General features: G+C 49.7%; 1 protein-coding gene across 2 annotated transcripts in view; it reads left to right on the forward strand.

The window, feature by feature from the left end:
• ift70 (intraflagellar transport 70) overlaps positions 1-15159 on the forward strand; it is a 156831-nt gene that overhangs the window by 32696 nt on the left and 108976 nt on the right. For both annotated transcript variants that reach the window (XM_086000484.1, XM_086000485.1), the window contains exon 5: positions 1327-1462. In XM_086000484.1, the coding sequence (XP_085856610.1) occupies positions 1327-1462 (136 nt within the window). The remainder of the gene's footprint in view (positions 1-1326; positions 1463-15159) is intronic.

Genomic DNA, 15159 nt, shown 5'->3' on the forward strand with positions numbered 1-15159 from the left:
GCAGTGTAGTTCCGTTGCCTCGTCTGTTTGGCGGTGTCTCGTAGCTGGTCTGCTGTGTCCTGAGCACAGGCTGAGAACATGGACTCTATCTCGGTTTCGAGGTTGCGGCGTCTGCTGTAGAGCTGGTGTACGAGATGTTTGAGGAGTGTGCGAGAGGTACGACGGCAGAGTCTCTCAGCGTAGTCTGTGTTGTAGGTCGACTTGAGTGGGTTCGTGATCTGTAGTCCTTTTGGGATCTTGTCTGCTTTCTTGCATCTCTGTAGAAACTTGATGTCTATGTCGATATGCGCGATCTTCTTGGAGATCCTCTCCACTTTGAGCCGGCAGTTTGTGGTGTCGATAGTGGCCATGGTGTGGAGATGCCGGTGTTGGACTAGGGTGGACAAATGTAAGAAGTCACACAACACCAGGTTATAGTCCAACAGTTTTATTTGAAATCACAAGCTTTCGGAGCGCTGCTCCTTCGTCAGGTGAAGTGGAGAGATGCAGAAAGACACAGCTTATATTGTCAGAGAATAGTGTCAGATGATTACAGGTAATCTTTCTAACTGCCATTTATCACACCTCGGCAGAGAGATAATCACAGCAATCAAAGGTGTGAATGGTGTCCAAACAGGTCAGTCAGGAAAATATTACATCATAGAACAATGAGGTGAGGTCACAAGGGGTCAAATGTTGCAGATGCTGGGGTCTGCATGAAAAACAAAAAGCAGACAAAAAAACTTTTTTTTTTTTTGCTGGAAATCACAGCAGGTCCGGCCGCATCTGTGTCGAGAGAACAAGCCGGACCTGCTGTGATTTCCGGCAAAAAATTTTGCCTTGCGCCATCATCCCTTTTGTCAATTAATCTCTCCTGCCTTTCACCCAATCACAAACCTTCCTCTTTCTTCTTTCCTCCCCTCCCCCTTTCCCTGCTCTGTAGTTCAGATTTCCAGCATCCATAGTATTGTGCTTTTGTATTAAGAATGGGTTAGATGGGTTTGAAGTAAATGGAATGAAGGGATATGGGAACAGAGTGGACACATCAGACTAGGACTACTGCTCAAGTGTGGAGGACAAACACCCCCACTGACTTGTTGGGCCAAACGGCCTGTTTCCTTGTTGTCATTTCTATGTAACTCAAAAGGACTTGACTCCTGGTAGAAACTATATTAAAATAATAAAGTTCAATTCTGATAACCATATGTAACATACCATTCACTATTGTGATTATAAAGAAGTTGCAAAAAAAAAAGTATTGTGTTGTTTGAATTATTCTTTCTAGAAGATATTTTTACGATATGATTATAGAATGAAATGTAACAAAATGTACTTTTATGATGTTAGAGTCTAGTAGAGCAGCAGCCTACTGATGATCCAGACACTGAGATTAATCTTGGATGTTTACTGTACAAGGAAGGCCACTATGAAGAGACATGCAAGAAATTTACCACGGCCATGCAGGTTGTGGGCTACAAACCAGGTAGACTGTCTAAAGCATAAAAACTAATGGCTAAGTATTTGTCAAAAACTGTTCGGCTTTTTTGAATCTTTTTAAGCCTTACACCCCAGATTATTTGGGCACTTGTAGAATGATACAGCACAGAAGGAGGCTGTTTGGCCTTTTGTGCCTGTACCAGCTCTTTGGTAGAGCAATCCAATTAGTCCCACTCCCCTGCTCTTTCCCCATAGCCCTGTAATTTTTTTTCCCTTCAAGTATTTATCCAATTCCCTTTTGAACGTTCCTATTGAATCTGCTTCCACCGCCCTTTCAGGCAGTGCATTCCGGATCACAACAACTCACTGCACATAAAAAAATGTTTCTTCATGTCACCTCTGGTTCTTTTCCAATCATCTTAAATCTGTGTCCTCTGATTACTGACCCTTCTGCCACTGGAAACAGTTCCTCCTTATTTACTCTTCTCAAAACCCTTCATGATTTTGAACACCTCTATGAAATCTCCTCTTGCCTTTCTCTGCTCTAAGAAGAACCCCACCTTCTCTAGTCTCCACATAACTGAAGTCACTCATCCCTGGTACCATTCTGGTAAATCTATTCTGCACCCCCTCCAAGGGCTTGATATCCTTCCTAAAGTGTGGTGCCCAGAATTGAAAACAATCCTCCAGCTGAGGCCTCACCAGTAATTTATAAAGGTTTATAAAGTGGTGCGCCGATAACAACCTGGCCCTTAACATCAAGAAAACCAAAGAAATCATTGTGGACTTCAGGACGTCTAAAGGCGGAAGTCACACCCCCATTCACATCAATGGGGCTGTGGTGGAAAGGGTGGACAGCTTTAAGTTCCTCGGAGTCCACATCACGGAAGACCTCTCCTGGTCCCTCAATACCTCCTCTCTGGTGAAGAAGGCCCAGCAGCGCCTATATTTCCTAAGGAGGCTGAAGGGATGTAACCTGTCACCCCTGATCCTCTCTAACTTTTACCACTGCACAATAGAGAGCATCCTGACAAACTGTATCACAGTATGGTATGGCAGCTGTAGCTACTATGACCGGAAAGCCCTGCAGCGGGTAGTCAAAACTGCCCAACGCATTACCGGCACCCGGCTACCGACCATAGAGCACATATACCAGAAACGCTGTTTACGGAGGTCACGGTCCATCATCAAAGACCCTACCCACCCCAGCCACAGTCTGTTCGCCCTCCTGCCATCTGTGAGATGCTACAGATGCATTCGCACCCGTACGACCAGATTTAGGAACAGCTTCTTTCCCAGGGCTGTCATCCTACTGAACTCCACAAATAAACTCTAAAGCCTGCACATCTGCCAATGCACTTTATTATGGTTATGTTTATGTTAATGTATTACAAGCCAAATGTATGTTGAATGTTTAAATGTCTTAATCTAAATGTACACTCTCGGGAGCCGCAAGCCTACATTTCGTTGTACTGCACTTGTGCACTAACAATGACAATAAAAGTTGATTTGATTTGATTTGATTTGAAAGGTTTAGCATAACATCCTTGCTTTTGTACTCTATCCCTCTACTTATAAAGCCAGGGATCCCATATGCTTTTAAAACAGCCTTCTTAACTTGTCCTGCCACCTTCAAAGATTTGTGTACCTACATCCCCAGGTCCCTCGCTTCCTGCACCTGCTTTAACATTGTACTATTTAGTTTATGCTGCCTCTTCTCATTCTTCACATCCCTGGATTACATTTCATCTACCATCTGTTTACCCATTTCACCAGTCTGTCTATGTCCTCCTGAAGTCTGTTGCTATCTTCCTCATTGTTTGCTACATTTCCAAGTTTCGTGTCATCTGCAAACTCTGAAATGATTCCCTGTATACCCAAGTCCAGATCAGTAATATATATCAAAAAGAGCAGTAGTCCTAATACTAACCCCTGGGGAACACCACTGAATGCTTCCCTGAAGTCTGGAAAAACAACCAGTCACCACCACTTCTGCTTTCTGTCCGTTAGCCAATTTCGTATCCACATTGCCACTGACACTTTAATTCCATGGGCTTTAATTTTGCTAACAAGTCTAGTATGTGGTACTTTATCAAACGCCCATATATACATCAACTGCATTGCCCTCATCAGCCTAGCCCGTTACTTCATCAAAGAACTCAATCAACTTAGTCAAACACGATTTGCTTTTAACAGATCCTTGCTGACTTTCATTTATTAACCCATACTTTTCCAAGCGCCAATTAACTTTGTCCCAGATTATTGTGTCTCAAAGTTTCCCACCACCAACGTTAGGCTGACTGGCCTGTAATTGCCGGGATTATCCTGCTCTCCTTTTTTGAACAGGGGTGTATCATTTGCAATCCTCCAGTCCTCTGGCAGCACCCCCATATCTAAGGAGGATTGGAAGATTGTGACCAGAACCTCTGCAATTTCTACCCTTCCACCCTTAATAGATCACAGTCATGGATGATGTGATTCGCCACACCTTTGAGAATGTCTATGCTTGCCTTGTGGCCTTGGTAAGCTTCCAGTAATGTAAATGAGCAGCAAGCCCTGTTTGGTATTTGCATTCAGGTATTGGATAGTCATATGCCTTCATAAGATCCCCTTTCAGTCTCCAAAAGTAGTAGAGCATCACATGTAATCTCGTTTAAAGTATGAAACAAACTTATTTAAAAGAATAAACTAAGTGTTATAATGCAGTTCCATATTTACAGTTATCTAACTTCTCTAGTAGACAGAAGAATGAAAGATCACAATTCTGGGAACTAAACTAATCCTTTATAAATTACTTGTATATGCACATGGTGCTTCTCCTGTCTTTTAGGACTTTCATTTTATTGGTTCTTCTCAAACTGTCTCCTGATTGCTTTCTCTAAGACTTTTAGACTGTCCCTCTTGTGAAATTATCTAAAAGCTAACTGCTCATTTGAACAGAGCAGCTTTTTTATATATCGGAAAGCAGTTAACAGGACTTGCTAGCATGATTTGATTTCTAAATTTTATTTGCAATATTTATTTTGTGTTGGCTTTTATTTTTGCATTGTGACCAAGAGGAAGATATATTGATCAGTGACAGAAGAGTGTGGGGCTGTTGGTGATTGGAGAATTGGTGTTGCGGTTACTGGTATCACACTTGAATTAGTTCTTTAGGGACAGCCCGGGCAGAAGGGGGCTGTCTAGTTTGGCCTCTCCCTCCCTCCGTGTCTCTCCCCCTCTGCCCCCCCCAGCCTGATAGCTAGTGGCAAGGGTTGTCCCTCATGGTGACGATGTTGTACATAGAAGATAGGAGCTAGAAACATAGAAGATAGGAGCAGGAGTAGGCCATTCGGCCCTTCGAGCCTGCTCCGCCATTCAACGAGATCATGGCTGATCATCCAAACCCTAGCACCCGGTTCCTACACCGACAGCCATCCCACCCAAGCCCTATCCCCGTAACCCCATAACCCCACGTATTTAATCCCCCCTAACACTAAGGGTCAATTTTTATCATGGCCAATCAACCTAACCCACACATCTTTGGACTGTGGGAGGCAACCGGAGCACCCGGAGGAAACCCACGCAAACACGGGGAGAATGTGCAAACTCCACACAGACAGTCACCCGAGGCCGGATTTGAACCCGGGTCCCTGGCGCTGTGAGGCAACAGTGCTAACCACTATGCCACCGTGCTGCATTCGGCCCCTCGGCCCCCCTTAGTACAGTATGCAGCCGACCACCACGAATCTTGAGACCCACTCAGCCGAGTACGACAGGGCTCCTGCACATCGGTCCACACGGGAGAAAATTGCAGGGCTATGGGAAAAGAGCAGGGAAGTGGGACTAATTGGATAGCTCCTTCAAAGAGCCAGCATAGGCACGATGGACTGAATGGTCTCCTGTGCTGTAACATTCTATGATTATTTCGAGCAGAGAAGGTTAAGGAGAGATTTAATGGGGAGAAACAGATTTAAGATAATTGGCACAAATCCAGGGTAGAATGACGAGAATTATCTAGAATAGCGTGCTGCTGGATGAACCATCTGTCCTTCTACTACAGCATTATTGTCCCGGAAATACATTAGGATACCACCGTATGCTCCTGACCTGTGAATCGGAAGAAAACCACACTGACAGGTCATATAATTTGAGCTAAATTACCATTACAAATTTATTGCAAGAAATAAGATTATAGAAAGCAACAGTAAGTCAACTGATTAGGTTGCAAACCATCTGTTATATGTTAAAGACAGTGAGTGGTTCCAACAGCCTTATGATACTGTGCATCCATGTAGCACAGTGAGCATAATCTTATGTGACTGATTAACTTAAGTGGGGCACGCCCTAACATTAAGTTTTTTTTAAATTCATTCATGGGATGTGGGCGTCACTGGCATGGCCAGCATTTATTACCCATCCCTAACTGACCTTGAGAAGCTGGACTGTCTTCTTGAACCGCTGCAGTCCATGTGGTGAAGGTGCTCCCACAATGCTGTTAGGTAGGGAATTCCAGGCTTTTGGCCCAGCGACGATGAATAAATGGCGATATATTTTCAAGTTAGGTTGGTGTGTGATTTGGAGGGGAAATTGGAGTTGGTGGTGTGATGCGCTATCAATAACTCAAAAGACTGAGATTAAGCGAGTAATTAACAGGCTTTTATTAACAAGAGAATGAAGGTGTGCCTCGAGTGGTCGACTGGTCCAGAATACAAAGGGGCTGTGGAGCAGTCACCTTTATACCTGGATTCGTGGGAGGAGTCAGCCGAGGCATGTACAGGCATGTACACAGTGGAATACAAACAGTGGTTTACCACATTCACCCCTTGTTTAAAATTGAGTCCGGCGGGGTGAAGTGTATTAAAAGTTAGTGTATTGGAGTCTCTCCGGAGGTCTTGTCTGCCGCTGTGATCGACGTGGCGACGGCAGGGGTAGTGAAGCTTCCGGCGTCGAGTCCCGCGTAGGCTGGGGCACTGGTGTGTAGTCCTCGTAGATGTCGAGCGGGTCGCGGGGCCCAGGCCTGCCGTCTGCTGGGGCTGGATATCGGATCGTGGGGGGGGGTGGTAGTGGGTAGTGGGTTACTGCGGCCCCCGAGGGTGCGAGGTCTCTTATGGAGACTGTGTCCTCCCGCCCGTCCGGGTACGCAATGTAAGCATACTGGGGGTTGGCGTGGAGGAGGTCGACCCTCTCGACCAGGGGGTCCGTTTTATGGGTCCTCACGTGTCTTCTCAGTAGGACCGGCCCTGGGGACGTCAGCCATGGCGGTAGCGATTTCCCCGATGTGGACTTCCTTGGGAAGACAAACATTTTCTCATGAGGGGTGGCGTTAGTGGCAGTGCAGAGCAGTGACCGAATAGAGTGGAGCGCATCGGGGAGCACATCCTGCCAGCGGGAGGTCGGAAGGCCCCTAGACTTTAAGGCTAGCAGGGCGGCCTTCCAAACTGTCGCATTCTCTCTTTCCACCTGTCCGTTCCCCCGGGGGTTGTAACTGGTGGTCCTGCTTGTGGCAATACCCCTAGCTAGCAGGTACTGACGGAGTTCGTCGCTCATAAACGATGAGCCCCGGTCGCTATGGATACAGCTGGGGAAACCGAACAGGGTGAAGAGGTCGTTCAGACATTTAATGACCGTGGCACTGGTCATGTCCGGGCAGGGGATGGCGAACGGGAAACGGGAATACTCATCAATAATATTGAGGAAGTACACATTGCGGCCGGAGGAGGGGAGAGGCCCTTTAAAATCAACGCTCAGGCGCTCGAAGGGGCGAGTGGCTTTTATCAGGTGAGCCCTGTCTGGTCTATAAAAGTGCAGTTTGCACTCAGCGCAGACTTGGCAGTTCCTGGTCATGGTCCTGACCTCCTCAATGGAGTAAGGCAGGTTGCGGGCCTTGATGAAGTGGAAGAACCTGGTGACCCCCGGGTGGCAGAGGTCATTGTGGAGGGCCCGCAGTCTATCGATCTGCACGCTGGTGCAGGTGCCACGCGATAGAGCATCCGGGAGTTCATTGAGCTTCCCGGGCCGGTACAAGATCTCGTAATTGTAGGTGGAAAGTTCGATTCTCCACCTCAAGATCTTGTCGTTTTTGATTTTGCCCCTCTGCTTGTTGTTAAACATGAAAGCAACTGAACGCTGGTCAGTGAGCAGGGTAAATCGTTTTCCGGCCAGGTAGTGCCTCCAATGACGCACAGCCTCCACAATAGCCTGGGCCTCCTTCTCAACAGCGGAGTGTCTGGTCTCCGGGCCCTGGAGGGTTCGTGAAAAGAAGGCCACTGGTCTCCCCGCCTGATTGAGGGTAGCGGCCAGGGCAAAGTCGGACGCGTCGCTTTCCACCTGGAAGGGGATGGATTCGTCCACTGCGTGCATGGTGGCTTTGGCAATGTCCTCCTTGATACGGTGGAAGGCTAAGCGGGCCTCTGCCGTCACGGGAAAAGAGGTGGACTTGATCAGCGGACGGGCCTTGTCCGCATAGTAGGGGACCCACTGGGCGTAATAAGAGAAAAACCCTAGGCACCTCTTCAGGGCCTTGAGGCAGTGGGGCAGTGGGAGTTCCATAAGGGGACGCATCCGGTCGGGGCCGATGACTCCGTGTTCCACAACACAGCCAAGGATGGCGAGGCGGGTTGTGCGGAATATGCACTTCTCCTTGTTATACGTCAGGTTGAGGAGTTTGGCGGTGCAGAGGAATTTTTCGAGGTTTGCGTCATGGTCCTGTAAGTCATAGCCGCAGATGGTCACATTGTCCAGATATGGGAAAGTGGCCTGCAACGCATTTTGATCGACCATCCGGTCCATCTCCCTTTGGAAGACGGAGACCCCGTTGGTGACGCCAAAGGGAACCCTAAGGAAGTGATAGAGGCGGCCGTTTGCCTCAAAGGCAGTATACTGGCGGTCCTCAGGGCGGATAGGGAGCTGGTGGTACGCTGATTTCAGGTCAATGGTCGAGAAGACGCGGTACTGCGCGATCTGGTTGACCATATCAGCTATGCGGGGGAGTGGGTAAGCGTCCAGCAGGGTGTAGCGATTTATTGTCTGGCTGTAGTCGATGACCAGGCGCTGCTTCTCGCCGGTCTTAACGACCACAACCTGGGCTCGCCAGGGGCTGGTGCTGCCCTCAATAATCCCTTCCTTCAGGAGCCGCTCCACTTCGGTTTTAATGAAAACCCTGTCCCCGGCACTGTATCGCCTGCTCTTTGTGGCGATGGGCTTACAGTCGGGGGTGAGGTTAGCAAACAGTGGGGGGGGGGGTGACTGTGGAGAGGTTGCACCTGGTGCGCGGCGGGCAATTTGGAAGCTGCTGGCTGCGGACTGTGAGTGGGGGGAGGGGTCCACCGTACGCCATCGTAACACTTTTAAGGTGGCACTGAAAATCTAACCCCAGCAGGACGGCAGCACAGAGGTCGGGCAGGACCAGAAGTTTAAAATTATCGTACAAAGTCCCGTCTACTACGAGTGTCACCACGCAGTAGCCGCCAATGTCCGCCGACTGGGACTCGGAGGCCATAGAAATCCGCTGGTGCGCAGGCAGGACTGGGAGAGAGCAACGCCGCGCCGTGTCGGGGTGGATGAAGCTCTCCGTGCTCCCAGAGTCAAAAAGGCAGATTGTTTCGTGACCATTTACCTTAATGTCCATTGTGGAACTGGCCAGCTGGTGCGGTCTCGCTTGGTCCAGTGTAACGGAGGCCAGCGTAGGGGTCGGTGTGTCGCTGCGGGTATCAGATGAGGCGGTGTTGGGGGCCTGCTGCGTCCCGGCTGTCGTCCAAGATGGCGGCGTCCATGATCCCCATGTGGCTGGAGGCGTCCAAAATGGCTGCTGTTCCGGTGGTTCGCACATGGCTGGGGAGGCCCAAGATGGCGGCCCACACGCGGCGCTGCTGGGGTTCGGGGTGGCTTTGGCCCTGCAGACGCTGGCGTAGTGTCCCTTCTTCCCGCAGCCCGAGCAGATCGCATTTTTCGCCGGGCAGCGCGCTCTGGGGTGTTTGGCCTGGTCACAGAAGTAGCATTTCTGGCCTTGGGGCACTGCTGTCTGGCCTTGGGATACTGCTGCGGTAGTTGGGCCGTTGCTGGGATGTGGCTGGGGTGGCACGGCGCTATGAGACGGTCCTACCGTGTCCCAGGCTGTCGTTCCCCGCGGCGTCCACGGTGCAGAGGAGTAGGCATCCATGCCCCGGTAGGCTGCGTCCAATGATAGTGCGAGTTCAGAGGCCTTGTTGAGGTCGAGGTCACTCTGCTCCAACAGTCGCTGTCGGGTGTAATTGGACCTGTGGCCCGCTACAAAAGCGTCCCGGATAAGTTCCTCTAAACACGGCGGCCTTTACATCCTTACAACCACAGGCCCGGCCAAGCACAGACAGTGTCTGAAGGTATTCCTCGGTCGATTCCCCAGGTTGTTGTTTACGACTCCCCAGAAGGTGCCTGGCGTACACTTCGTTCACTGGGCGCGTGTACTGGTCCTTGAGGAGCTTGATAGCATCCGCGTACGAGGTCGCGTCTTGGATGACCGAGTACACTCGGTGGTTCACTTTGGAGGTCAGGACATCCAGTTTGTCCTCGTCCGATTTGATTGCAGCGGAGGCGGTCAGGAATTTTTCGAAACACCTAAGCCAGTGAGTAAACTTGGTGGATGAGTCCGCCTCCCGATGATCTAAGTCCAGGCATGCTGGTGTGAGGATCTTCTCCATTATAAAAATCTTGTTAATAAAATTGATGCGCTATCAATAACTCAAAAGACTGAGATTAAGCGAGTAATTAACAGGCTTTTATTAACAAGAGAATGAAGGTGTGCCTCGAGTGGTCGACCGGTCCAGAATACAAAGGGGCTGTGGAGCAGTCACCTTTATACCTGGATTCGTGGGAGGAGTCAGCCGAGGCATGTACAGGCATGTACACAGTGGAATACAAACAGTGGTTTACCACATGGTGTCCCCATGTGCCTGCTGCCCTTGTCCTTCTAGGTAGAGGTCACGGGTTTGGGAGGTGCTGTCGAAGAAGCCTTGACAGATTGCTGCAGTGCATTTTGTAGATGGTACACACTGCAGCCACATTGTGCCGGTGGTGCAGTGTTTAAGGTGGTCGATGAGGTACCAATCAAGCGGGCTGCTTTGTCCTGGATGGTGTCGAGCTTCTTGAGTGTTGTTGGAGCTGCACTCATCCAGGCAATTGGAGAGTATTCCATCACACTCCTGACTTCTGCCTTGTAGGTGGTGGAAAGGCTTTGGAGAGTCCGAAGGTGAGTCACTAGCCGCAGAATACCCAGCCTCTGGCCTGCTCTTATAATCACCGGGCAGGATTTTCATTGGGCCTTGGAGGCGGGATTGGAGGCATGTGGGGGGTTAAAATCTCAAAATCGGGGGGCACGAACCCATCCCGCCTCCATGCCAATTTCAAAGGAGGCGGATACCCGACCTGTGCTGGGACCCGCCTCCCCGAGGCCGGAAGGGGATTAGTGCCAATTAACTGCCTGTTCACAGGTAGTAAACAGGCAGTTTTTAGCCTAATCCCCATTTTTATTCCTGAAGTGTGGGATTCCCGACGGCTCCAAACCATGCCAATTTAGCGAGGCGGGCTGTCGGGCTGAAGGACTTGGAGGGTTCGAGATGTCCGGTGTTCAGGTGAGTGATGGGTGCATGAGTGAAGAGGTAAGTGTTTAAAGAAGTTTTACTTCCCTTTACAGCCTTCCTTCCTTCAGGTCTCGGGAGTCCCTCATCTCACCAGCACAGAAAGCAGAATGGCCACGAGCTGTCAAAAGTTGCAGCATTCAGCTTTCTGTTCTGGAGAGATCTCTAAATGAGCCTGAGAGGAAGGAATTAATTTAGTGTACAGATTGTCAGTGTTTGACATCTTCAAAGAGCTGTCAGATGCTGATATTTCATCTGTCAAAAGCTCTTGACAGATGAAATGTCAATCTGTGACGTCACCTGTTGCTGGGTGGCCCTTAATTGGGCTCAACAAGGTCAATCAAGTGAAAATTGCATGGGTTGGCCACAACTCGATGGAGGCGGGATTACAACCCCAAAAGTTGTAGTCACGCCTCCAGTATCAAAATCCAGCCCACAGTATTTATGTGGCTGGTCCAGTTAAGTTTTTGGTCAACAGTGACCCCCCCCCCCCCCGAGGATGTTGATGGCGGGGGGGATTCAACAATGGTAATGTCATTGAATGTCAAGGGGCGATGGTTAGACTCTTTCTTGTTGCAGATGGTCATTGCCTGGTACTTGTGTGGCGTGAATATTACTTATCACTTATGAGCCCAAGCCTGGATATTGTCCAGGTCTTGCTGTATGTGGACATGGACTGCATCAGTATGAGGAATTGTGAATGGAACTGAACACTACAATCATCAGTGAACATCCTCACTTCTGACCTCTTTTTGGAGGGAAGGTCATTGATGAAGCAGCTGAAGATGGTTGGGCCTAGGACACTACCCTGAGGAACTCCTGCAGCGATGTCCTGGGGCTGAGATGATTGGCCTCAACCATCTTCCTTTGTGCTAGGTATGACTCCAGCCAGTGGATAGTTTTCCCCCTGAATCCCATTGACTTCAATTTATAGGGCTCCTTGGTGCCACATTTGGTCAAATGCTGCCTTGATGCCAAGGGCAGTCACTCTCACTTCACCTCTGGAATTCAGATCTTTTGTCTATGTTTGGACAAAAGCCTTTGGTCAAGTACCACATATTAGGCTTGTTAGCACAATTGAAGCCAACAGGATAAAAGGGGCAGTAGCAGCACGGATACAAAATTGGCTAAGGGATAGAAAACAGTTGTGGTGAATGGCTGTTTTTTCAGACTGGGCGGGGGGGGGATCAGTACAGGTAGAACGTCCCGAGGCCGAGCCAGATTTCAGATTTTTTCGGACTTTGGAACATGTTTCTGATGTCCGAAGTCTGGAAACGCCCGAGCCCAGGTTGCGATATTTCCGGACTTCGGATATCAGAAACACATGCTGAGTCCGGAAATGCCTGGGCCCAGGTTGTGCTATTTCCGGCTTTTGGTAAGCCTCCCTCAGGGTGTCCGGATGCCGGAACATTTTACGGATTCCGGACCTCTGCCACCAATCGTCCTGGATTCCGGAACACCCCGGATTCCGGAACTCCGGATTTGGGATGCTCAACCTGTACTAGGATCACTGCTGTTTAAGATATACATTAATGACTTGGACTTGGGGATACGGGGCACAATTTCGAAATTTGCAGATGACACAAAACTTGGAAGTGTAGTAAACAGTGAGGAAGATAGTAATAGACTTTTTAAAAATTTGTTCACGGGATGTGGGCGTCATTGGCAAGGCCAGCATTTATTGCTCATCTCTAATTGCCTTAGGCCATTCAGAGGGCTGTTAAGAGTCAACCACATTGCTGTGGGTCTGGAGTCACTTATAGGCCAGACCAAGTAAGGACCTCAAGGACATTAGTGAACCAGATCGGTTTTTACAACAATCCAGTACATTCATGGGCACCATTATTGATATTAGCCTTTATTCCAGATTTTATTTAATTAACTGAATTTAATTTCCCTAGCTGCCGTGGTGGGATTTGAACCCTTACTTCTGGATTACTAGTCCAGTAACATTACCACTATGCTACCATTCCCACAAGAAGGCATAGACAGGCTGGTGGAATGGGCGGACACATGACAGATGAAATTCACGCAGAGAAGTGTGAGGTGATATATTTTGGTAGAAAGAATGAGGAGAAACAATACATGCTAAATGCTACAAATTTACAGGGGGTGCAAGAACAGGGAGACCTGGGGGTGTTTGTGCACAAATCTTTGAAGGTGGCAGGACTGGTTAACAAAGCAGTTAATAAAGCACATGGGATCCTGGGCTTTATAAACAGAAGTATAGGGGGAGAAATTCAGTTGTTAGCGCCAGCCGTTAGCGCCTTAAGAGGGCGATAAGTGGGGCGCGAAGCGGCTAGCGCCCGGGCGCAGCGAGACCTTCGCCTCTCGCGAAATTGAGCAGACATTTAGCGGCGGCGCAAAACAGCAACGCCCGCTCAGCTGCGCGCGCAGATCCTTATGTCATTTCATGGTGCAACGCCCTTGGTGCGCCCCGAACTGGAACTTCAGTGGTGCCCCCCTTTCTGCCTGGCGCTCCCAGCGACTGGTTGACTGGAACGGTTCCCAGTCGCTGGGGGGGGGCGCTATTTAAAGGGGGCTCTTCCTGGCTTCTTAGTGGTAGCCATTTTTGGACCACTCCTGTGTGAGAGAGAGAGAGAGATTTGCAGAGAGACAAAGGGAGAGAGCTTTCTGCATTGAGTCAGCGCTCACACAGGTACTTCTGGCTTCAGCCCAGAACTTTGCAGTTGGATTGATTTTTCAGTGCTATAGCCTTGAGTGGCCACATATTATGGGGGCTGCAATGGGTGGAAACGTTGGGTTTCTCCATTGCATTGAGAGGGCTCAGAGATGCCGAGAGAGAGTGCCAATCATGGCCAGATGGAGGATGGCCAACAGGCGTCGGCACAGGAGGCCTTACCCTCCCAGGGTATACCACCAGCAGTTCTCCTACCTCAACATGTCTGAGATGCAGTGTATTCGGAGGCTTCGATTCAGAAGGGAGGTGGTCACTGAGCTCTGCCACCTGCTTCAGACAGATCTGCAGCCTCAGCTGAGGAGCAGGACGTCTCTGTGGGTGGCAGTGAAGGTGACAGTGGCTCTCAACTTCTATGCCACCGGCTCCTTCCAATCCGCTACTGGGGACATTGCCAATGTCTCCCAGTTCACGGTGCATTGCTGCATCCATCAAGTCACGAATGCCCTCTTCAAAAGGAGACGTCAGTACATTTCCTTCCCCATGACCCTGGACAAGCAGCAAGAGTGCGCAATGGGATTTGCAAGAATAGCGGGCTTCCCCATGGTCCAGGGCGCCATTGACTGCACGCATGTGGCTTTGCGGGCGCCTCAAGAGAATGCCGAGGATTACCGCAACCGGAAGGGGTTCCATTCGTTGAACGTGCAGTTGGTGTGTGACCACAGACAGCTGATACTAGCTGTCAATGCCCGCTTTCCAGGCAGCAGCCACGACGCCTTCATCCTGCGCCAGACTTCTGTGGCAGACCTTTTCGAAGCCCCGGCTCACCCAGGAGGCTGGCTTCTCGGGGACAAGGGCTATCCTTTGTGCACCTGGCTGATGACCCCGCTCTGTGCGCCCAGCACCCCTGCTGAAGAAGGATACAATGAGAGCCATCAAGCGACCAGGAACATCATTGAGCACACAATCGGCGTGCTAAAGCAATGGTTCCGTTGTCTGGACCATTCTGGGGGAGCCCTTCAGTACTCACCTGAGCGAGTCTCCCATTTCGTTGTAGTGTGCTGCATGCTGCACAACCTGGCTATCCTCAGGACTCAGCCACTGCCAGCAGACATTGGAGGACCACCAGAGGAGGAGGAGGAGGAGGAGGAGCACCAAGATGGGAGGGAGGCACAAAGTGCAAGGACCGTCTGTCAGCGGCTTATTGCAAGTCGGTTCTAGGCCCCCTCTGAGGCAATGGCTTGTGCCATTGAAAGAACATGAATGGAACCGTAACGCAAACCCTGAGCCCGTCAAGGCAACAAATAGTTCAAAGAGCAAACATGCACAATCTGAATAAAGACAATTATTTATTTAACAAACTCTGTGCCCTTCCCGCATGACAAACAAATACAGAGAAACCCCCCAAAAAAACAGTCAGACACATAACTAACTCTTACAACCTGGAGACAATGAACAAACGAGTTAACCAAAAATGACCATGATCCTCGGCCTTCACTAAAAAAATTCACA

The sequence above is a fragment of the Somniosus microcephalus genome, chromosome 11 (assembly GCF_052327205.1).
Source record: "Somniosus microcephalus isolate GS21.2 chromosome 11, FLI_Smic_1.0, whole genome shotgun sequence".
NCBI lineage: Eukaryota > Metazoa > Chordata > Chondrichthyes > Squaliformes > Somniosidae > Somniosus > Somniosus microcephalus.